Here is a 25,000-nt window from a genome sequence, read left to right on the forward strand (position 1 = left end):
GAAGATGTCAGAAAAGCAGTGTATTACCTAACATGTCTTTGTGTGTGTTTGCGTGTGTGTGTGTGTGCGTTTGCATTTGCATCTGTGTGTGTGTTCGTGTACGTGTGTGTACCTGTGTGTGTGTACCTATGTGTGTGTGCGTGTGTGTGTACCTATGTGTGTGTGTGTGTGTACGTGTGTATGTGTTTGTGCGTGTGTGCACGCTTGTGTTTGTGTGTGTGTGTGTGTGTGTGTGTGTGTGTGTGTCTCTCAGGCTCCATGGGCATCATCATTGGCTGTGTTCTGGGCGCTCTCCTCCTCATCATCGCCGTCATCGCTGTCGTCTTGTGGAAGAAGAGAACCTCAGGTGAGAGTCACTGACAACAGAGCTACTGACACACTGAGGCTGAGTAACAGACGCAGACACACTGACACACTCTGAGAGACACCAGCACAGTGGTATAATAAAGCTGGCACACTGAAACTGTTAATAGTTTTACAGACAGTCAGACACACTGTGTGTGTGTTTCTAACTCTGTGTGTCTCTGTTCCAGGCTACGGGAGGACTAGCAGTGAGTATTTCTCTCATCCTTTACTCAACTCTATCAATGTCATTATAATCCAGTACAGATACCCAGAGTTCAGACTGTAAATACTCCTGTTTACAGTGTGTGATATGATCCAGTGTGTGATATGAGTCTGAGTGTGTGATATGAGTGAGTGTGAGATATGAGTCTGAGTGTGTGATATGAGTGACTGTGTGATATGAGCTGAGTGTGTGATATGAGTGTGTGTGTGATATGAGTGAGTGTGTGATATGAGTGTGTGTGTGATATGAGTGTGTGTGTGATATGAGTGTGTGTGTGTGATATGAGTGAGTGTGTGATATGAGTGAGTGTGTGATATGAGTGAGTGTGTGATATGAGTGAGTGTGTGATATGAGTGTGTGTGTGATATGAGCTGAGTGTGTGATATGAGCTGAGTGTGTGATATGAGCTGAGTGTGTGATATGAGTGAGTGATATGAGTCTGAGTGTGTGATATGAGCTGAGTGTGTGATATGAGTGAGTGTGTGATATGAGTGAGTGTGTGATATGAGTGTGTGTGATATGAGTCTGAGTGTGTGATATGAGTGTGTGTGTGATATGAGTGAGTGTGTGATATGAGTGAGTGATATGAGTGAGTGTGTGATATGAGCTGAGTGTGTGATATGAGTGAGTGTGTGATATGAGTGAGTGTGTGATATGAGTGAGTGTGTGATATGAGTGAGTGTGTGATATGAGTGTGTGTGTGTGATATGAGTGTGTGTGTGATATGAGTGTGTGTGTGATATGAGTGTGTGTGTGATATGAGCTGTGTGTGATATGAGTGAGTGTGTGATATGAGCTGTGTGTGATATGAGTGAGTGTGTGATATGAGTCTGAGTGTGTGATATGAGCTGAGTGTGTGATATGAGCTGAGTGTGTGATATGAGTGAGTGTGTGATATGAGTGAGTGTGTGATATGAGTGAGTGTGTGATATGAGTGAGTGTGTGATATGAGTGAGTGTGTGATATGAGTGAGTGTGTGATATGAGTGTGTGTGTGTGATATGAGTGTGTGTGTGATATGAGTGTGTGTGTGATATGAGTGTGTGTGTGATATGAGTGTGTGTGTGATATGAGTGTGTGTGTGATATGAGTGTGTGTGTGATATGAGTGTGTGTGTGATATGAGTGTGTGTGTGATATGAGTCTGTGTGTGATATGAGTGTGTGTATTATGAGCTGAGTGTGTGATATGAGTGTGTGTGTGATATGAGTGTGTGATATGAGTGTGTGATATGAGTGTGTGATATGAGTGTGTGATATGAGTGTGTGATATGAGTGTGTGATATGAGTGTGTGATATGAGTGTGTGATATGAGTGTGTGATATGAGTGTGTGTGTGATCTGAGTGTGTGTGTGATATGAGTGTGTGTGTGATATGAGTGTGTGTGTGATATGAGTGTGTGTGTGATATGAGTGAGTGTGTGATATGAGTGAGTGTGTGATATGAGCTGAGTGTGTGATATGAGCTGAGTGTGTGATATGAGCTGAGTGTGTGATATGATCCAGAGTGTGTGATATGAGTGTGTGTGTGATATGAGCTGAGTGTGTGATATGAGTGAGTGTGTGATATGAGTGAGTGTGTGATATGAGTATGTGTGTGTGATATGAGTGTGTGTGTGATATGAGTGAGTGTGTGATATGAGTGAGTGTGTGATATGAGTCTGAGTGTGTGATATGAGTCTGAGTGTGTGATATGAGTGTGTGTGTGATATGAGTGAGTGTGTGATATGAGTGTGTGTGTGATATGAGCTGAGTGTGTGATATGAGCTGAGTGTGTGATATGAGTGAGTGATATGAGTCTGAGTGTGTGATATGAGCTGAGTGTGTGATATGAGTGAGTGTGTGATATGAGTGTGTGTGATATGAGTATGTGTGTGTGATATGAGTGTGTGTGTGATATGAGTGAGTGTGTGATATGAGTGAGTGTGTGATATGAGTGAGTGTGTGATATGAGTGAGTGTGTGATATGAGTCTGAGTGTGTGATATGAGTCTGAGTGTGTGATATGAGTGTGTGTGTGATATGAGTGTGTGTGTGATATGAGTGAGTGTGTGATATGAGTGAGTGTGTGATATGAGTGAGTGTGTGATATGAGTGTGTGTGTGTGATATGAGTGTGTGTGTGATATGAGTGTGTGTGTGATATGAGTGTGTGTGTGATATGAGCTGTGTGTGTGATATGAGTGTGTGTGTGATATGAGTGTGTGTGTGATATGAGTCTGTGTGTGATATGAGTGTGTGTATTATGAGCTGAGTGTGTGATATGAGTGTGTGTGTGATATGAGTGTGTGTGTGATATGAGTGTGTGTGTGATATGAGCTGAGTGTGTGATATGAGTGTGTGTGTGATATGAGTGAGTGTGTGATATGAGTGAGTGTGTGATATGAGTGAGTGTGTGATATGAGTGAGTGTGTGATATGAGTGAGTGTGTGTATGATATGAGTGTGTGTGTGATATGAGTGAGTGTGTGATAAGAGTGAGTGTGTGATAAGAGTGAGTGTGTGATAAGAGTGAGTGTGTGATATGAGTGAGTGTGTGATATGAGTGAGTGTGTGATATGAGTCTGAGTGTGTGATATGAGTCTGAGTGTGTGATATGAGTGAGTGTGTGTATGATATGAGTGAGTGTGTGTATGATATGAGTGTGTGTGTGATATGAGTGTGTGTGTGATATGAGTGAGTGTGTGATATGAGTGTGTGTGTGATATGAGCTGAGTGAGTGTGTGATATGAGTCTGAGTGTGTGATATGAGTCTGAGTGTGTGATATGAGTCTGAGTGTGTGATATGAGTCTGAGTGTGTGATATGAGTCTGAGTGTGTGATATGAGTCTGAGTGTGTGATATGAGTCTGAGTGTGTGATATGAGTGAGTGTGTGATATGATCCAGAGTGTGTGATATGAGTGTGTGTGTGATATGAGTGAGTGTGTGATATGAGTGAGTGTGTGATATGAGTGAGTGTGTGATATGAGTGTGTGATATGAGTGTGTGATATGAGTGTGTGATATGAGTGTGTGATATGAGTGTGTGTGTGATATGAGTGTGTGTGTGATATGAGTGAGTGTGTGATATGAGTGAGTGTGTGATATGAGTGAGTGTGTGATATGAGTGAGTGTGTGATATGAGCTGAGTGTGTGATATGAGCTGTGTGTGTGATATGAGCTGTGTGTGATATGAGTGAGTGTGTGATATGAGTGAGTGTGTGATATGAGCTGTGTGTGATATGAGTGAGTGTGTGATGTGAGTGTGTGATATGAGTGAGTGTGTGATATGAGTGAGTGTGTGATATGAGTGTGTGTGTGATATGAGTGTGTGTGTGATATGAGTGTGTGTGTGATATGAGTGTGTGTGTGATATGAGTGAGTGTGTGATATGAGTGAGTGTGTGATATGAGTGAGTGTGTGATATGAGTGTGTGTGTGATATGAGTGTGTGTGTGTGATATGAGTGTGTGTGTGATATGAGTGTGTGTGTGATATGAGTGAGTGTGTGATATGAGCTGTGTGTGATATGAGTGAGTGTGTGATATGAGTGAGTGTATGATATGAGTGTGTGTGTGTGTGATATGAGCTGAGTGTGTGATATGAGCTGAGTGTGTGATATGATCCAGAGTGTGTGATATGAGTGTGTGTGATATGAGTGTGTGTGTGTGTGATATGAGCTGAGTGTGTGATATGATCCAGAGTGTGTGATATGAGTGTGTGTGTGATATGAGTGTGTGTGTGTGATATGAGCGGAGTGTGTGATATGATATGAGTGAGTGTGTGTGTGATATGAGTGTGTGTGTGATATGAGTGTGTGTGTGATATGAGTGTGTGTGTGATATGAGTGAGTGTGTGATATGAGTGTGTGTGTGATATGAGTGTGTGTGTGATATGAGTGAGTGTGTGATATGAGTGAGTGTGTGATATGAGTCTGAGTGTGTGATATGAGTGTGTGTGTGATATGAGTGTGTGTGTGATATGAGTGTGTGTGTGATATGAGCTGAGTGTGTGATATGAGTGAGTGTGTGATATGAGTGAGTGTGTGATATGAGTGAGTGTGTGATATGAGTGAGTGTGTGATATGAGTGTGTGTGTGATATGAGTGTGTGATATGAGTCTGTGTGTGATATGAGTGTGTGTGTGCTATGAGCTACACTGCTGAACTGGGGTTCTCACTCATTGCAGCCGCTGACACTGATTCTGAACTCTGACCAACCTGCAGTAAAAGCCTAAGATCAGTGAAGACAGCCTAATGCACAGTAAGTCACTTTACTGTAGTACTGCCCTGTATAGAAATCTCTTTTACAGTAATCACTCTTTTAAACACACAGTAAGTCACTTTACTGTAGTACTGCGCTGTATATTACATTACATTACATTACATGGCATTTAGCAGACGCTCTTATCCAGAGCGACGTACAACAAAGTGCAAATCAAACACAAGAACAAGTGCAAAGAGGACCTGAGAGCACAGTACAGTTCCGAGTCCTAGTGTAAACATACAGAAATTCAGAACACTTGAAGAGTACAATCAACTTTCAAACTAGCGTATCACATTTGGCAGCTAGAATACAACAATACAACAGCCAATAAAAACAACAATACCTATACAAGTAACAATATCTATACATAAGTGCCATTACAGTCTAAGGCTAATCATGGTGGTGAGTTGGGGAGGGAAAGGTGTAGCCTGAAGAGATGGGTCTTCAGTCTGCGCTTGAAGGAGGTCAGAGACTCTGCCGTTCTGACATCCACCGGGAGGTCATTCCACCACCGTGGGACCAGGACAGACAGCAGTCGTGAGCGTGAAGTGCAGGTGTGGTGAGGGGGAGGGGCCAGACGGCACGAAGTGGCAGAACGGAGGGGTCTTGTTGGTGTATAGGTCTTGATAAGGGATTGAATATATACAGGGGCTGATCCTTTAACTGCCTGGTATGCGAGCACCAAAGATTTAAATTTGATGCGAGCCATAACAGGCAGCCAGTGGAGGTTGCTGAGCAGGGGGGTGACATGTGAATGTCTGGGAACATTGAATACCAGACGGGCTGCAGCATTCTGGATCAGTTGTAGGGGTCTGATGGCAGATGCTGGAAGGCCAGCCAGCAGAGAATTGCAATAGTCCAGGCGGGACCACTTGGGGATGAGGTCACTGTGGTATCCCCTAGTGAGATGGAGAAATCAGAGAAGGGAGAGGTTAAAGCAGGGATGAAGATCACCTCCGTCTTACCTGGGTTGAGCTTTAGATGGTGGTTGCCCATCCAGCTCTGGATGTCTCTCAGGCAGGCAGAGATACGGGTAGAGACCTGTGTGTGATGGGGGGAAGGAGAGAAAGAGTTGGGTGTCATCGGCATAACAATGATAGGAGATGCCATGAGCAGAGATAACGGGGCCAAGGGATCTCGTGTAGATGGAGAAGAGGAGGGGTCCGAGGACTGAGCCCTGGGGGATAGAAATCTCTGTTACAGTAATCACTCTTATAAACACACAGTCACTCTGCTGTATTCTCAGTCTCTACACTGAAGTTGCCATGGTTACGTAATGACCTCACTGGCCTTTCCTGCATGTAATGATATGTCTGCACACCATGTAACTCATTCAAGGAAAAGCAGGTTTAATGTTAGATGGTCCACCTTGTACAGTCCAACTCAAACCTCTGGTCAGAGACTTAACACCCCTGACCTCTACTGGTTTGGAATGGTACACACTGGATATAATATCAATACATATTCCCTTTTTTCTCATGCTTGTGGACTTTAGTAGTCAAACTTGAATCACATAAAACTACAAAAAAAAAAAAAAAAAATGCAACCACTCCCTCCCCTCATATCAATACCTTTTAAAAAAAATTTTTTTTTAACTTAACTAAGTCAACTAACTTAACTAAGTCAAACTTGAATCACATCTGTAGAAGAGAAAAAAAAAATGCAATCACTTCCACACTTTAAAATCTTTAAGAAAATACAATGTCTCTCCTCCCCATTCTTTTGTGTGTGCGTGACTAGTTCATTGCTCAATAAGCCGAATTGGCTTCTGAATCAATCGTTCTGCGTTCGATTCTTTGTGGTGTAGGCCTCTCCTCTGTCACGTTTGTCATGTTTTCTGGGTCTGGTTGGATGCCCTCTGTCGACAGCTGGTCTCCTAGGTACGTCAGCTCACTCACTCCAAATTGGCACTTCTGCTTATTTAGCCTAAGCCCTGATGTGTGCGCTGTTTCCAGAACTTTGCGCAGTCTCTCGTCATGTTGGGTTTGTGTTTATCCCCATATAATTATGTCGTCTAGGAAAACTCCCACCCCCTCAGTTCCGTCAAACAGCTGCTCTATGGAATATCTCCGGTGCCGAGCAGATTCCGAAGGGCAAACGAAGGAAACCCTGCCTTCCAAATGGAGTGTTGAATGTGCACAGTTCTGCGCTCTCCTCGTCCAGGGCAATCTGGTGAAACCCTGACGATGCATCGAGTTTGCTAAAGAACCGCACGCCCGCCATTGTGCCAGTAATGTGGGATTTTGTGGGCAGCCTGTAATGCTCCCTCTTAATGCATTTATTTAAGTCCTTAGGGTCAATGCACAGTCTCATCTCCCCGTTTTCTTTCTCCACGATCACGAGTGAGTTTACCCATTCAGTCGGCTCCTCAAGGCGTTTTATGACACCCTGGTCGGTTAGTTTCTGCAGTTCATTCTTTAGTTTCTCTCTAAGGGCTAACGGCACCTTTCTCGCTGTGTGAATGACTGGCTCTGCTTTGTATTTTAACTGTATTTTGTACTGTCCAGGCAGCCTGCCTAATCCCTTGAACAGGTCCGTGAATTGGGACGCTATGTTACAGTGCTGGGCATCGTTAGCAGCCCCGTCAGCATGCATTACCTGCTCTCTGTCAATCACCTGAACCCTCTTAATAAGGCCCAGTTTTTCACTCGTGCGTAGACCTAGAACAGGCTGTCTATTCCCCTCTACTAGCACAAACATTGCGTTAATGGACTGGCCTTTACATGTAAGTGTCATCCATAAACATCCATAGCTCCGCGGCCTGCTACTGTTGGCAATAAAGCTATTTTATGTTTGTCCGACTTGTCGTTCGCGCCAATAGCCAAAAGATACAGTTTGAAACTTTGTCTGAACGCTCTCCAGTTCTCACTGACATTCCCTGTCAATTTCAGCTCGTTTGGCTGGCGGATAGCATCCATTTTTATAAAAAATCACGATTTACTCCTGGTACCATGTAATGATATGTCTGCACACCATGTAACTCATTCAAGGAAAAGCAGGTTTAATGTTAGATGGTCCACCTTGTACAGTCCAACTCAAACCTCTGGTCAGAGACTAAACACTCCTGACCTCTACTGGTTGGGAATGGTACACACTGGATATAATATCAATACACTGCAGCTTCTGAGTTCTGATGAAACTATTTTCAGCTAATATTCATACGCCTGTATGTAACAAGATTGAATTGTAAATATTTGTTTCTACATCAATAACAATATAAATAGTTCTGGCTCCACCCTGCAGGCCTGTAGCCCTGTACTAGACTGTGGATCCAGAGCAGAGTTTAATCAGCCTGTACTGCTGTCTTTACAGGAAGAAAAAAGGAACGGAAGAAAAAAGGAACGGAAGAAAAAAGGAACGGAAGAAAAAAGAAACGGAAGAAAAAAGAAACGGAAGAAAAAAGAAACGGAAGAAAAAAGGAACGAACGAAAGAAAAAACAGATGTGGGAGCGAGTGGGGACCTAGCAATATACAGTCTGTACCCTCTATAATATTTAACGTAGGATCGTTCGAAAGAAAAGAAAAAACAAACCAAAGAAAATAAAAACAAACAAAAGAAAAGAAAAAAATGAAAGAAAAGAACAAACGAAAGAAAAGAAAAAACTAACGAAAAAACGCAATCGAATGGCCGAGCAGAGAAAGGAGAGAGTTTGCACTGCTGTCAGACACTACAGCGACATGAGTCGTTAAGCACACAAAGTCGATATTCTCCAGGCACGGCATTCCTTCCATGGTGGTATCTGACAATGCGAGGCAGTATGATTGTGAGCAGTATGGGGCATTCATACAAATATGGCTTTACTGACAATGTGAGGCAGTATGACTGTGAGCAGTATGGGGCATTCATACGAATATGGCTTTACTGACAATGTGAGGCAGTACGACTGTGAGCAGTATCGGGCATTCATACGAATATGGCTTTACTGACAATGTGAGGCAGTATGACTGTGAGCAGTATGGGGCATTCATACGAATATGGCTTTACTGACAATGTGAGGCAGTACGACTGTGAGCAGTATGGGGCATTCATACGAATATGGCTTTACGCACGTTACAACGAGCCCCTACTACCCGCAATCGAATGGCCGAGCAGAGAAAGGAGTTCAAATAGTGAAGAGACTGCTGAAGAAAGCAGTATACAGCGGGGAAGATCCGTACCGAGCTATTCTGAATTACAGGGCAGCTCCACTGGAGTGTGGGCGGTCACCCGCAGAGCTTTTAATGAATCGGAAACTGCGCACACGCCTTCCGGCAGCAACGCACGTGCTGGAAGAGGGAGGCAGGGCCAGGCAGCAAGGAGAGAGAGTGCGCAAAACCTACGACAAGACGGCCAAACCGCTTAGCCCTCCGGTCGAGGAAGACACTGTCAGAGTCAGATGTGGGAGCGAGTGGGGACCTAGCAATATACAGTCTGTACCCTCTACAATATACACTTTAATGTAGCATCAATGAATTAATCACACTAATTAAAAAACTGTGTGCTACTTAACGTACTGACACAGTTTGTGGGCAGGTTATGTTGAGAGATACAAGATACAGTGGTGTATCCAGACCGGGGGCAGCGCCAGGATTGAACAGCCCCGCAGTGGGCTAAAGATGGAAGAATGCGGCCATGTGAATTCCGTCCCTTTTTTTTTTTTTTCATTTTCGGAGTTCCTAATTTTTTTGGCCACATATATTTTTTCCCGGTTTTCCCTTTTTGAATTTTTTTGGAAAAGAAAGAACTCGTCTGTGCTGGACAATTGAGATGTGCCCTGAAGGCACCTAAAGAAAAAAGAATAAATAAAAATAATTTTGATTCATAAATTTTACTCTCTCTCTCTCTCTCTCTCTCTCTCTCTCAACCAGCGGGGCACCACAGTACATATACCCCAAGGCGAACAGTAACGATGCCTGTGAAATTATCTCTCAAGTAACCCACTCACTCCAAATGCGATCCCCTGATGCCCCGATCATTATTTTTGGGGATATAAACAATTACTCTTTGTCTAAAACACTCAGAGACTTCCACCAGTACATTACGTGCCCCACTAGACACAATAAAACTGGACTTGTGTTATTGTTCAGTAAAAAATGCATTCAAGTCCATTCTCCTCCTACCTATAGGCTCATCTGATCACAATTGTGTACACCTCATCCCCTCAGATCAGACTGCTCTTAAGAGGGGCAAGGTACAGACTGTATATATTAAGGACTGGTCAGAGGATGCTTGCCTGTCTCTTCAGGGGGGTCTGGACTGCACAGACTGGGATATGTTTAAGGACTCATGCTCTGATATTGATCTGATATTGATGAAATGACTGATGTTACCAGTAGTTGGGTGTCTTACTGTGAGGATATTGTTATTCCAACTAAGGCCTTGAAAGTATACCCCAGCAGTAAACCGTGGGTTTCTAAGTCTCTCATGGGTCTTTTGCGTGAAAAGAAAAAAGCCTTTAAGGACGGTAACTTGCAGGTATTGCACAAACTTCAAAAAGATATAAAATGGGAAATCAGGGCAGGCAAACTTAAATATAAAGATAAGTTAGAAACACAGCTCAAAATGAACAACCTGGGTTCAGCCTGGGATAGTATGAAGACTATTGTAGGGCTTAAGGAAAGGGGAAAGAGAAAGTTAGAATTTAACAGCAAATCTGACTCAGAACTGGCAGAGGATCTCAACAGGTTCTATGTCAGATTTGACACACATGACTTCAGCAACAGACATTCTGAACTCAAGAGGAGTCTTCAAGAGGTTTATCCCTCGTTTCAATAAGCATAGTGTTGTTAGGTGCTTTAAACACTGCCGACCGAAAAAAAAGCCCTGGCCCAGATAACATCAGTGGCCGCACGCTAAAAGTGTGTGCCGAACAGTTAGGCCCTATCTTTCATCACATATGCAGTTTGTCACTCTTCCAGCAGAGGGAGCCATCTCTATGGAAGCAGTCTGTAATGGTGCCTGTTGCCAAGGTCAGTCGCCCCCAAACCCTTAATGATTTCAGGCCGGTTGCCCTCACATCCCTTGTTGCAAAGTCCTTTGAGAAGCTGATTAAAGCTGAGCTCCTATTAAGGTGGAACCCCTCTTGGATCCTTTCCAGTTCGCCTATAGGGCCAAGAGGGGGGTGCAGGATGCTACCATCACTCTACTTAATCTTCTCTATAAACATCTGGAGAAGAGTGGGAATCATGCTAGGTTGCTCTTTGTTGATTTCTCCTCAGCATTTAATACCATCCAACCCCACCTGCTAACTGAGAAAATACTGAGTAACTTTAGCCTTGATCCAAGCCTGACTGGTTGGCTACTTGACTTGCTTACGCAGAGAGTTCAGAGGGTGAGGGTGAATAATGTGCTGTCCAGTGCCCTAACATCGTCCACCGGCTCACCTCAGGGGTGTGTCCTCTCCCCCCTGTTGTACATCCTGTACACCAATGACTGCCTTAGCCAACATGACAACAGGTACATTATAAAATTTGCAGATGACTCTGTAATTGTCAGTCTCTTGAATACTCATGAGAATGAGCATGGCCCTGTCATTGATGACTTTGTGGCCTGGTGTGAAGATGCCTTTTTGCATCTTAACATCAGTAAAACTAAGGACATGTCTATAGACTTCAGACACCTCCCCCCTGCTCCAGTGCATAGTGTAATCAAGGGGCAGGATGTTGATATGGTATCATGTTATAAGTATCTAGGCACCTTGAGATCAAATCAATTCAAGCTTAAGTTCGACTTGAATACCACTTCTGTGTGCAAGAGAGGACAACAAAGACTCTCTGCTCTCAGGAAACTTGCTAAGTTTCAGGTGGATAAAACATTGATGACACTGTTCTGTAGAGCTTTTATTAAGTCTGTCCTGACGTTCTCCATTATCTGCTGGTATGGAAATGTCACTATCAAAGACAAGAATGCACTTTCTAAAATTGTGAATGTGGCCGATAAGATAGTGGGAGTGAAGTTCAATAGTCTTACTGAGTATTTCAACAAGCAGCTGTTTAACAAAGCCATGAATATCTATCAAGATACAAGTCATCCTCTGTATACAGAATACATGTTGTTGCCATCTGGCTTACGATTTAACACTCCCATTGTTTTAAAACAGAGGTACAAAGATTCCTTTATCCCTTTTTCTATCCAAGCACTGAATGCACACAACAGAAGAAGATAGCCTTGTCCATTTAGTGACCCCCCTAGCCCCATCCACTACCTCTTTTTATATCTACCTTATATTTATTGAAACTGTATCTTGATTTTGAATGACTCAGTTTTTAATGCACTGGCAATATTTATCACAACTGAACTCTTTATTATGCTTCTTGTGCAGAATCTGTCTGTCTTTCTGTATTGTGTTGCCTATTGTTGTGTGGTATGTGTGGTCCTGCTGCTAACAAATTGCCCGTTTGGGAGAAAGAATAAACTAAACTGAACTGAACTGAAATGAACTGAACTGAACTGAACACATACACACACGCACACACACACATACACCAGTTTCCACTCGCTATAGGCCACAAAGTTACCGCGAGGTAACTAGATGTGTCTGTAGGCCTGGTAGTGCGCTGTGCAGCGTTCAGCCTCTGTCCGAGTCTCGGAGCAGATGAGCTGAAGCGAATGGCCAAAAAGGGTGCATTGAAGAGAAGAAGCAGAAGAAGCAGAAGAGGCAGAAGAAAGATCCCAAGAACATGTCTTGCTCTTATACGGGACCGTTTATTGCTCCCGCCTTTACGGGATTGGCTGAACCAAGTTAGACGTCATGTAGGGTGGACGTTGCGGAATTGTCCTGTGGGATTGTGGGAGTTGTGGTTCCTACACCATTAAAGGAAAAGGTAAAACCAAATACTAATAACTTTTCAATTCATGTACATTTTTCAAAGATTCAATTTTTCAGTCAAATCGTTATGCTGATAGCATATTTGTAATGGAAAAATATGAAAAGAATGCCAAATAGAAGCAAAGTTTATTTTTTATCAATGAACAAAATGCGAACAGAAGCTAGGGATTTTGTAGGCATATAGTCAGGTGTGTGATTAACCAATTATACCAAACAGGAGCTAATGATCATCAATTTAATATGTAGGTTGAAACACAATCATTAACTGAAACAGAAATAACTGTGTAGGAGGGTTAAAACTAGGTGAGGAACAGCAAAACTCCAAGGTGAGGTTGCTGAAGACAGTTTAATGTCAGAAGTCATACACCATAACAAGACTGAGCACAGCTACAAGACACAAGGTAGTTATACTCATCAGCAAGGTCTCTCTCAGGCAGAAATTTCAAGGCAGACAGGGGTTTCCAGATGTACTGTCCAAGCTCTGTTGGAGAAGCACAAAAAAACGGGCAACGTTGAGGACCGTAGACGCAGTGGTCGGCCAAGGAAACAGATGAAAGACACATCATGCTTACTTCCCTTCGCAATCGGAAGATGTCCAGCAATGCCATCAGCTCAAAATTGGAGTTCCATCCATCCATCCATTATCTGAACCCGCTTATCCTGAACAGGGTCGCAGGGGGGCTGGAGCCTATCCCAGCATACATTGGGCGAAAGGCAGGAATACACCCTGGACAGGTCGCCAGTCCATCACAGGGCACACACACCATTCACTCAAATATTCATACCTACCTAGACTCTCCAATCAGCCTAACAGGCATGTCTTTGGACTGTGGGAGGAAACCGGAGTACCCGGAGGAATTGGAGTTATTCAATTTCATTTCATTTGTATAGTGCTTTATTCAACACAATAATGCCCCAAAGACACTTTACAAAGAGCCCAGGCCTGAGACCCCCTCAGAGCAAGCCTAGGGCGCCAGTGGGAGTGACAGTGCAGAAGACTGTGGAGGAACTTCTTCAAAAATGTTCAATTTGGACTCATCTGACCACAGCACCTTCATACAATCATACTTTAAATGACCAAATGAGACCAAATTGAATGTTTTGGTCAGATACAGCATAACATGTTTGGCATTGAAACAAAGGTGCATGAAAGGAGATACCCACGGATAAATGTGGTCCAGAGGACCACGGGCACTGATTAAAATCAATGGTGTCATGGACTCAGGATTTTGGCTGACAATCTGGTTGCCTCTACCACAAGGCTGAGACTTGGCTGTAGGTTGATTTCCCAACTTTACAGTAGATAGACAAAGCATGTGTACCATAACACTTTATGATAACAGTAAAACAGTTTTAAAGTAACATTTAGTACACAGTGGACAATTAAGTTGAAAAATAAATGATGGAAAAATAATAAAACGGAATGAAAACAGACGTTGTAATATGTAAAACAAATGTTTTAAAAGCATGTGAAAAATAAACACTTGCAGAACAGTTACAAATTGTTTCCTCAAGCATTAGTTCCATTTAAAAGCCAATGTAAAAATATGAGTCTTTTAAGAATAAACGTAAAACATAAAACATAACATAAACATAAAAGGCCCATTTTCTTTGTGTTTTGGCTTTGTGTATTTGGACTGGTGGCCTCACCACCTCAGCGTTGCAAAATGCCTTTATTGGCGCCTTGTGGAGTACTATGAAACCGAAAGCGAATAATCACAGTATTAATAAAGAACCATTCTACATATTTCGCTTGGATTTAAAACGGTCTTTCTTGTAAATCTATTTTCTTAGAAACTTATTTATTTAAAAAAATCTTTTTTCCATTCGTAAAAAGCCTATAGCCTACTACGAAGTAGAAACTGGACTTCCCCTGCAAATCTAAAGCTTTTTACATTGAAGCCTGCAAAAGTGGTGACCCAGTAAGGTAAGTGTGAGCGTGTGGGTGGCTTAAGTCTCCAATTAGCTACATTATTTCGCCTAGTTATCTTAAAATTAAAATTAAAGTTTCAAGAGTGGTGTTTCATAGCAATGGATGATACTCTGAAATGGTTTCTTCTAATGCAGTCAGACTGATGTGTTATGTTGTGCTGTAGTAGTGCATCCGAACTGTCCGCCTGAAGCCAGCTTTGTCAATATTGCCGTTCTTTTTACCAGCTCTGAGTGTGATGATGGAAAGCACGAAGATCTTCGCGGCAGCAATATGCCTGGATCTGGCCGTCTGTAGTGCGTTGCACTACGTAGCGAAATTTGGGCTACCGCCGTCGCTAAGCCCAGCGGTTGACAGAGCCTGACACAGACATGGATGCTGGCGGGGCTCAGGTGGGCGCAAGTATGCTTGTTCTGCGTGGTGCTGACAAAATCAGGGTGCTTCACCGCTGTGTGACGGCGATATGTCTGCTCGGACCGGTGTACGAAAGCGGGTTGTTGGCGCTGTTCGAGAAACACCCGGAGCACTGGAGCGGGTCGCTCTCGAGTCCGGGGGAAACTCATTGCCGCGACTGCCACGGCTATCGCCAGCCTCTTTCGGGAGGTGAATTTTCCGGACAGTCGCGGAGATGCCTGTTGAATGTCCAACGGAACAGAGAGAAAGCAACGAGCCAGGGCGCTGTTCATGAGGGTCATCCGCTACTCCAAACCCGACGCACTATTTCTGTGCGGCGCTTCTGTCTTCCTCGCTTTCGCTGTCATTTGTGAGTACTGGTTAGCTCTTGAGTTTATTTACAGAGAAAAGGGAAGTGTATTATAAAAAGAACACCTGGGTCTAAAATGGATTTAAACAAGCAGTTGTTCATCCGTACAGGTGAGATGTTCATCCCGTTCCACACAGGGAAAGTGATCGACATTCTGGGATCTCACTACCAGCCAACCAGCTTCGTGGCGGCTGTCTTCTACATGGCACTCTTCTCAATGGGCAGGTCGGTGTAGAACAGTGGTTTTCAAACTTTTAGTGCTTAAGGCACACCTGATTTCAAACCAGAACCTCAAGGCACATATGTTATTTGTGATATTTGCCCCATATTGCACATAGGTTACACCAGGCTGTCAAATGATCATCAAGCAGATGTAGGCTCATTTACAGTCCCCTCCAAAAGCATTGGAACAGCAAGGCCAATTCCGTTGGTTTTGCAATCAACTGAATACATTTGCGGTTGAGATTAAAATATGAACACGAGACAAGAGTTACATCCACACCAGGTGAACCATGGAGGAAGTGCAGCTCTAGTCGTTCTAGTCGTGCTAGTAGTGACCACAAAGATACAAACCTGAACCCTCATAGATGAATCCGATAACAACGCATTTAAACTGTTTTGAGAACTATAACTAAGGACTAAGACCCTCAGAATAGTGGAATAAGTACACAGAAGCATCATCAGGCTTTGCACAAATATGTGGAGTCAAAGACAGCTCAAGTGCACACTGTCATACAGCAGAAGGGGGACATATCAATTACTAAGAAATTGTGAAATTGATCTTCCAATTTTTCAAAGATTAAACTTTTCACTCAAGTTGTTATGCTGATGTAAGCCAGTCATAAGTAACATTTGGTCTCATGCGCTGGTCAGCTTGCTGACTTCCCCCTCCTGGAGCATACATTGTTAGCCCCCACCGTTGGCACACATGCCTGTGGGGGAGAGCTAGAGAAGGATTCTTAGAGGCGCCTTCTTGGGCCCTGGGGGCCCCCTTTTCTCACATTCCAGAACAGGAATATTGGAGATGGTATAAAGATGTTTCATGATAATCCTAGGTCAGAATATAGTGATGTTTGGTGTTATTCTGATTGGTTCAGTGTGACTGGTGTAATGGTCTAGTTTTTGTAACAGTCTACCTTTGATAGCATAACCATTCAGGAGCCGAGGGGAAACTGGGCAAAATCTGTCTCTGTAGAAGCCATGTGTTTTAGCCCCCTGCCTGGTGGGCCTGGCTGTAAATTATAGATGGGTGACTCACTTTTAGGGTCAGGAACTAAGGCCTGGATTAGATAAGGAGAAGAAACCAAACAGTCTGGGATGTCTCCTTTCCTTTCATTCACCCAAATCAGGTTTATCCAAAAGGTATATTACCATGAGAGGCACAAAGACATATTTACAGCATAATGCAGTTATCATGAAAACTCCCAACTACAGCATTCATAGATATGATGGGGCGGCCTGTAGCATAGCGGTTAAGGTCAGGAAGGGCTGCCATTTGTGAGGGGCCTGAGAGCTGGGGTTTCAATGTTGTTTAGACTACCTGTTGGGGAGTTAAGATGTATGAGTGGTCCAAGGCCAGTTGGGTCATGGGAAAAGAATCCTCCCGAACATTGGTGACCTCCCTGTGACCCCATACCTGGTCACTTCCAAGGGGGAAGACTCCGGACAATGCCACAGTGCCCTCATTTGGGCACTGCTGTCATTACACCGGTGACTGCTCTCTTAGATTAAATATTCAAAACTGCTATTAAGATAGTAAATAGACCCAGTAACACCTTGAAAACATTGCCCATGTGATCCTTGTATTATTGCATTAAGTCTTATGTAATGGTAACAGGAATTGCATGTAAAATGGATAATCAGGAGGGAAGTTTCATGATAACTGCAACATAATAAAACATAAGGGTAATCTGTTTGGTATGGATGTGATCTGATAAAATCAAGGAATCGGATGAGATACATTTCATGCCAAATGGAATTTAATAAACTATAGTTTCAGTATCCCAAGGGAAAACCTACACGTCCTCTCCTGGTAATCATCTAATTTTCCCTACTCAACAACCCCCAACGGTGGGGGTCTAAATTCCAGATTTGACCACCCCTCCAGGTTGATTTATGGCACTGCCGCCTGGTTCCAAACGTATGATTTGGCATAAAAGCAAGGGAGACAGACCAATCTGGGAAGATCGTATTCCACTTCCCACACAACATGTCTTGTGTATGTATGTATGTTTGTATGTATGTATGTGTAGCAGTGGAAGATCGTATTCGACTTCCCACACAGCATATTGTACGTGTATGTTGTGAGGATGGGGTTGGGCGGAGAGCCAGTAGCGACTAAAGGGGAAACCCTTTTAAAGCGAGCACGCAAACGTGTTCGCCACTAAAACTCAATATGGAGGCGATAACCCCTACTCCCAGAACAGAGGGAGGAACAGAAACTAACCCGAAGGCGAATTAGAAGGATAACAGAAATTAAGCCAAAAACGGCTGGGAAAATAAAACAACCCTCCAAAACAGGGCGAAACTCAAAACCCAAAATGTGCTTGACACACAGCACTGACGGTATCAGACCGGGACCGCCGAAAAGAAAATACAACCTAGCGTAAAAACTAGGCACGAGAAAATAAAACCCTCGAGGCGCAGCTCGGGAAGAAAACACAAACCAAAAATACATACCAGGGGACAACGTCCCCCAACCACTGACTCACACGAGTCAAAAGAAAGAAAAACCAAAACCAAAAACCTTAGAGGAAGGCGCCAGCGAACACAATACCAGCGAAACGCCTTCCTTACCTTTTTTTAAGCTTTTCTTTTTTGTTAGCAACCACCAGCACAGTACCTGACTCCCAAAACTACTGATAGAGTCTACCTTGTGCTTACCGGCTTGGCGCAAGAGCGAACAGTTGACACACAAGCACTGAAGGAGAGTCAGTACTGAGCTTAAATATGCTTCCCGGGAGGTAATTCCCCTAACGCCAATGAGGGACAGGTGCGACCAATGATCATCGGCCCTCTGCTGGTAACAGCGGGTATTACCTCCCACATGACAGGACCCCCCTGCTAAGGAGCGGCCCCAGACGCTCCTTCTGCCCTCTGCCTGCGAAAATCCCGGATCAGATCAGGGTCCAGAACGTCCCTCGAGGGGACCCAACAACGTTCCTCAGGACCAAACCCCTCCCAGTCAATGAGGTACTGTTTGCCCCTGCCCACGCGACGTTCAGCCAGGATGCGGCGCACGGTGTAGACCGGACCCCGTCAATTAGCCGTGGAGGTGGTGGCGGGACCTCCGTGGGCGCCAATACACTAGTTAACACCGGTTTAAGGCGGGATACGTGAAATGTGGGGTGTATCCTCATAGAACGGGGTAGTCGCAGGCGCACCGTAACGGGATTGATTTTTTAAATTATTTTGAACGGCCCTACGAATCGCGGTGCGAGCTTACGCGACTCAACCCGCAAAGGGAGATCCCGCGCAGATAACCACACTCGTTGCCCCACCCTATAGCAGGGCGCAGACTGGCGATGCCTGTCGGCCCACCTTTTTTGGTTGGCAGCAGCCCTTACGAGGGCAGCCCGCACCTTGCTCCATGTAGTCTGGCACCGCCGCACAAAGGCCTCCGCAGAGGGCACTTCGCCCCCTCTCTCTAATTCCGGGAACAGTGGCGGGGGATACCCGGACTGCACCTCGAAAGGCGAGAGCCCTGTGGACGCATTTTGCAGCGAATTGTGGGCGTATTCTGCCCACGTGAGTTGACGACTCCACGAAGTGGGGTTGTCAACCGCCAGACACCGTAGCGTGTTCTCGAGGGTCTGATTGGTGCGTTCCGTCTGCCCGTTGGTCTCAGGGTGAAAACCAGAGGACAGGCTAGCCGAAGCACCCAGTAGAGAATAGAACGCCCGCCAGAACCGGGAGGTGAACTGGGGTCCACGATCTGATACTACGTCTTGAGGCAGCCCGTGCAACCGGAACACGTGGTCAACCACCAACCGTGCGGTTTCCACTGCCGATGGTAATTTGGGCAGTGCCACGAAGTGGGCCGCCTTGGAAAACCGATCCACCACCACTAAAATGACCGTGTTCCCCTCGGATGGTGGCAACCCCGTGATAAAGTCCAGCGCAATGTGACTCCAGGGGCGCCTCGGGACTGGTAGCGGACGTAGCCGCCCTGCTGGGGGACGGTGGGAGCTCTTACTACGCGCACAGACTGGACATGCGCCCACAAACTCGTGGACGTCCTTTTCCATCCCGGGCCACCAGAATCGTCGGGACAACAAATCTTTGGTGCGCCGAACCCCGGGATGCCCCGCCAGGCGTGAGGCGTGCCCCCACTGTAGCACCTGGGACCGGACCCCAGCGGGCACAAAAAGGCAGTGCGGCGGACCCCCTCCAGGATCCGGGTCACGGCGTAATGCTCTCCGCACCGCTGACTCAATCTCCCAAATGATAGGCGCTACAATCCGAACCCCAGAGAGAACGGGTTCCGGATTGTGTTCCCGGTCCGTTTTGTCGCAAACCCGAGAGAGAGCGTCTGGCTTAATGTTTTTTGATCCTGGACGATACGTTACCGTAAATGAAAAACGCGCAAAAAATAGCGCCCAGCGTGCCTGATGTGAGTTGCGCGTTTTAGCGGTCTGGATGTATTCCAGGTTCTTATGATCGGTCCACACAGTGAACGGATGTTCCGCCCCCTCAAGCCAGTGCCGCCACTCTTCCAAGGCCAGTTTGACCGCAAGCAGTTCTCGATCCCCCACGTCATAGTTTCTCTCGGCCTGAGACAGTGACCGTGAGAAAAACGCACAGGGATGCACCTTTTGATCTTGGGGAGACCGTTGCGAAAGAATAGCCCCCACCCCCAGCTCGGAGGCATCAACCTCCACAATGAACGGGAGGGACGGGTTAGGGGTTATCAAAATGGGTTCCGAACAGAACCTCTCTTTTAAACCCACGAATGCCGCCTCTGCCCGAGGTGTCCAAACAAAACGCGCCGGGGCACTCTTTCTAGTGAGTGCTGTGATGGGCGCGACTACCGTGCTAAAATTGCGGATGAACCGCCGATAAAAGTTGGCGAACCCTAGGAATCTCTGCACCTGTTTTACCGATTCCGGGGTTGGCCAATCCCTCACGGCAGCAATCTTTCTCGGGTCCATCTCAGTTTTGCCGGCGGAAACGATAAACCCGAGGAAAGACACTGAACTCGTGTGAAACACGCACTTCTCTGCCTTAACAAAAAGGCGAGCTTCCAATAAGCGTGTCAGTACTATTTTTACGTGCCGGATGTGCTCTGAGAGGGTGGCGGAGAAGATCAAAATATCGTCCAGGTAGACGAAAACGAACTTCTCCAGCATCTCTCGAAGCACATCATTGACGAACGCCTGGAACACCGCGGGGGCGTTGGTGAGGCCAAACGGCATAACCAGATATTCGTAATGACCAGAGTGTGTGTTGAAGGCTGTTTTCCATTCGTCGCCTTCCCGTATGCGTACCAAATTGTACGCATTGCGGAGGTCTAATTTGGTGAATATTGATGCCGTTTGCAGGCGCTCAAATGCAGAGTTCATCAATGGAAGGGGGTACCTATTTTTTATGGTAATAGCATTCAAGCCTCTGTAATCGATACAGGGTCTTAGGCTCCCGTCCTTTTTTTTAACAAAAAAGAACCCCGCCCCCGCCGGTGATGAGGACGGCCTGATGAACCCATTGGCTAGGGTGTCCCGAATGTACTCTTTCATGGCCCTGCTCTCCGGCACCGACAATGAATAGAGTGCACCCCTGGGAGGGATTGTACCCGGATGCAACTCTATTGCACAGTCGTACGAGCGGTGTGGAGGTAACGTGGTCGCCTGTTGCTTGCTAAACGCCTCAGCCAATTCACGATACGCCCTCGGGACATTTGATGGCAGCGAGAACCCAATAGCCCCCATTATCCGGTTCTCACTCCCACTGATAGAGGTTTGCCATAGGCTCTCGGCGTCCCAGTCTGTGACGTCACTACCCTCTCCCTCGTCAATAGGGAGATTCCAGTCACAGACTGGGTCCCACTCCAGGCTCCCTTCCTGCTCCTCCTCCTCCGGTATCCTAACCTCAGGACTTAGGAACTCCTTAGCCTCCTCCTCGTCCAATTCGGACCCTATGTCAGTATCAGTAGGAGGAGACGCGGAGGTATTCCCGCGATCTGAGTGGGCTGCGCATTGTGGACCCCACCGAGACACCGGGTGACTTCGGCTACCCCAGTTTATGTGAGGCTGGTGCTTGACTAGCCAGACATGCCCTAAAACTATCGGATATGCCGGGGACTCGACCAAATAAAAATATATGCGTTCCCAGTGCCCCCCAAACGGGCTTCGCATGACAACCCGCTCTGTCCGTTGGCGTACCACTCCAGACCCCAAAGGACGCCCGTCTAGCGCCGTAATCGACTGAGGCTGAGGCATAGATCGAACCGGCAGTCTCTTCTCTTTAGCCCACTGCCTGTCAATAAAATTGTCCACCGCCCCGGAATCAATAAAGGCTTCTGCCCCAACGACAACCCCTTTCCATTTCAGTTCGATCGGTAGGATGGTGCGAAAGCTAATACCCTCGAGCTGTCCCACTAGTGACTGCTCTTTTGCTTTCTTTAGGTCGGGGCAGTTTTTTTTTTGATGCCCTGGCTGATTACAAAGAAAACACAGCCCTCCTCTCCAGGGTTGTCTCCTCGAGTGTGCCATAGTAGTAATCCCCAGTTGCATCGGCTCTTCCCCTCTGTGTGCCTCCTGGTTCCCCTCGGTTCTTAGAACCCTACCTAGGGGGGACGGGACAGACCACTTAACCCCACCCGTGCGGACAACCTTTTCTCTTTCTCGTTCCCGAATCCGGTTGTCAATACGGATGGCTATGGAAATTAGCGACCCTAAATTCTCCGGGGGGTCCACGGTAGCGAGGACGTCCCTAACAGGGTCTGATAGCGCACCCGTAAACAGAGTCATCAGTGGTTCGTCAGCCCACCCCGTCTCCCCGGCCAGAGCCTGAAACGCCACAGAGAATTCTGCTGCACTTTGGGTTCCCTGCCTCATCCACGTTAAGCGGACCGCGGCCTCTTTGCCCCTAACATTGTGATCGAATACCCGTGTCATTTCTTGCATGAGGGGCTGAGAGGCACTCATTAGGGACGACTGTGCTCGGATCAGCGGTTCCGCCCAGGCCAGAGCGGTTCCGGTCAGTAATGACAGGATAAATGCTACCCGCGAATCCTCAGTCGAGAACCGGGAAGGCTGGGCTTTAAAAAAAATCAGGCACTGGGAGAGGAACCCTCTACACTTGCCCGCCTCTCCCCCATACCGCAGCGGCAGCTGTAACTTGGGCTCCCTGACCATAGGTGTGGTAAATGAGTAAGAGGGAACCGCAAGTTGGGGAGGCGTGGGTGGCGGGGGATTGTCTGGGGATGATGCTTGTACCTGGGCTGAGTGAAACTCGCTCGCTAGTTGCCGAAAACTGTCGGCGAGACCCAGCAGCACATCCTGCTGACTGCCTAGCCTGGCCAGGATCTCGTCCTGGCGTTGGAACACTAGAGTCTGCTGCTCAGTGGTGGCAGTTTGCTGTGCCTGTAGCGCATGCAGCGCCTGTTCCTGCCTATTTAGAGCAGCCTGCTGGGCAGCTACCACCGCTTCTAACGGGGAATCTCCCACCTCCATTCCCAAACTAGTCGCTGGTCTCTCCAAGGTGGCTTGTGTGTACTGTGAGGATGGGGTTGGGCGGAGAGCCAGTAGCGACTAAAGGGGAAACCCTTTTAAAGCGAGCACGCAAACGTGTTCGCCACTAAAACTCAATATGGAGGCGATAACCCCTACTCCCAGAACAGAGGGAGGAACAGAAACTAACCCGAAGGCGAATTAGAAGGATAACAGAAATTAAGCCAAAAACGGCTGGGAAAATAAAACAACCCTCCAAAACAGGGCGAAACTCAAAACCCAAAATGTGCTTGACACACAGCACTGACGGTATCAGACCGGGACCGCCGAAAAGAAAATACAACCTAGCGTAAAAACTAGGCACGAGAAAATAAAACCCTCGAGGCGCAGCTCGGGAAGAAAACACAAACCAAAAATACATACCAGGGGACAACGTCCCCCAACCACTGACTCACACGAGTCAAAAGAAAGAAAAACCAAAACCAAAAACCTTAGAGGAAGGCGCCAGCGAACACAATACCAGCGAAACGCCTTCCTTACCTTTTTTTAAGCTTTTCTTTTTTGTTAGCAACCACCAGCACAGTACCTGACTCCCAAAACTACTGATAGAGTCTACCTTGTGCTTACCGGCTTGGCGCAAGAGCGAACAGTTGACACACAAGCACTGAAGGAGAGTCAGTACTGAGCTTAAATATGCTTCCCGGGAGGTAATTCCCCTAACGCCAATGAGGGACAGGTGCGACCAATGATCATCGGCCCTCTGCTGGTAACAGCGGGTATTACCTCCCACATGACATATGTAAGTATCAGGAAGATCGTATTCGACTTTCCATCCGGCATATTCTATACTCTGTGTTTGTGTGTAGTCCAAGCAGGCTAGGTATGATTATTTACTCTATCTCTATTCTTAATTTGTGTATTTTATACTTGATTGTGATATTCTCAAGCTAATAACCTACCTGTCTGCGAATAAACTATTTTGTTTGGAACTTGCGTGATCTCCATGACTCTAATTCATCTTGTACCTTTTCAGCCTAAGTTACAACTGAATACTCAGGGGAAAATGGTGGCCGAAGACCGACCGATCGGCGGGGCGGTACACCTGTGGTAGTTCTAAGCTTTGCGGCCAGCAATTTCTGTCCCTTAAAGGGTCGGGTGACGCACGGCTCTTGTGATTTGGTGCGAAGGGAACCCTTGGGCGTTACGGCGCTGGTTCCTGCCAAATTAGCTCTAAGGAGCCCAGTTAATGCTACGCCAACCTGGGCTCGCAACTATCATGGCAGGTTTGCATGTATTGTGTTGACTGGACCCGCAGCCTCTGAGTTCTCCACCGAACTGAGATTTCAGCAGTAATGCTAATCCCGGGAGCATCTATTGAGTAATGGTGGCGCAGGTACAAGTCGAATGTAATCACTCCCGAGGTCCGCGTAAGTTGCAAACCCAAATTTCTAAATTATATTTTAAATGGAGTCAGATAAACGAGTAAAACTATAGTAACCACTAAGCGTACAATACGGCCCCGTTTGAGAACGGAGAATATTAAGAATTGTACTGATCCGTTTCTGGCCAGCTATAAGCGGGATATGGGGCAGGTCAATCCATATCCGACCCATGGCAACGGACCCAGTATATTCTTAAACATAATTGTGCTCTGTTCTTGTACGGAGGATAATAATTAACCCAACTAATGTTCTCCCAGCAACGCCAGAAGGACAAGCACGCAAAACCCCCTTCGGCCCCCGCTAAATTCCGTCATTGGGTTAGCTGTGGGGTTTTACACTGATAATATCATTTGTAATTAAAAAGTTTGTATTAAATTAGAAAAGAATGCAAAATAGAAGCATTTTCACTGGTGGTCTCAAGATGTTTGGATCGCACTGTATGTGGTAGTTGGTAAACATCTGCTGTGGGTTGCCTCTGTTTGTTCCCTCCCTCTTGCAGTTTTAAGGGTGTACTGTTCCTCTTCTATCCCCCAATCACCACTTTCCTGGAGGAACCAATGGGCACCGCCATGACACCTAATCTTCA

At 46.1% G+C, this 25,000-nt stretch overlaps 1 protein-coding gene across 6 annotated transcripts in view; it reads left to right on the plus strand.

Annotated features, from left to right (window-relative positions):
• Nucleotides 1-25,000, plus strand: part of LOC133136484 (putative HLA class I histocompatibility antigen, alpha chain H) — a 143,962-nt gene that overhangs the window by 8,702 nt on the left and 110,260 nt on the right. The window contains exon 5 of one of the 6 annotated variants that reach the window (XM_061254009.1): nucleotides 254-346. The exons of the other annotated variants lie outside the window; for them this stretch is intronic. Within the exon in view, the coding sequence (XP_061109993.1) occupies nucleotides 254-346 (93 nt within the window). The remainder of the gene's footprint in view (nucleotides 1-253; nucleotides 347-25,000) is intronic. 6 annotated transcript variants of the gene reach the window in all.

The sequence above is a fragment of the Conger conger genome, chromosome 9 (genome assembly GCF_963514075.1).
Source record: "Conger conger chromosome 9, fConCon1.1, whole genome shotgun sequence".
Classification (NCBI taxonomy): domain Eukaryota; kingdom Metazoa; phylum Chordata; class Actinopteri; order Anguilliformes; family Congridae; genus Conger; species Conger conger.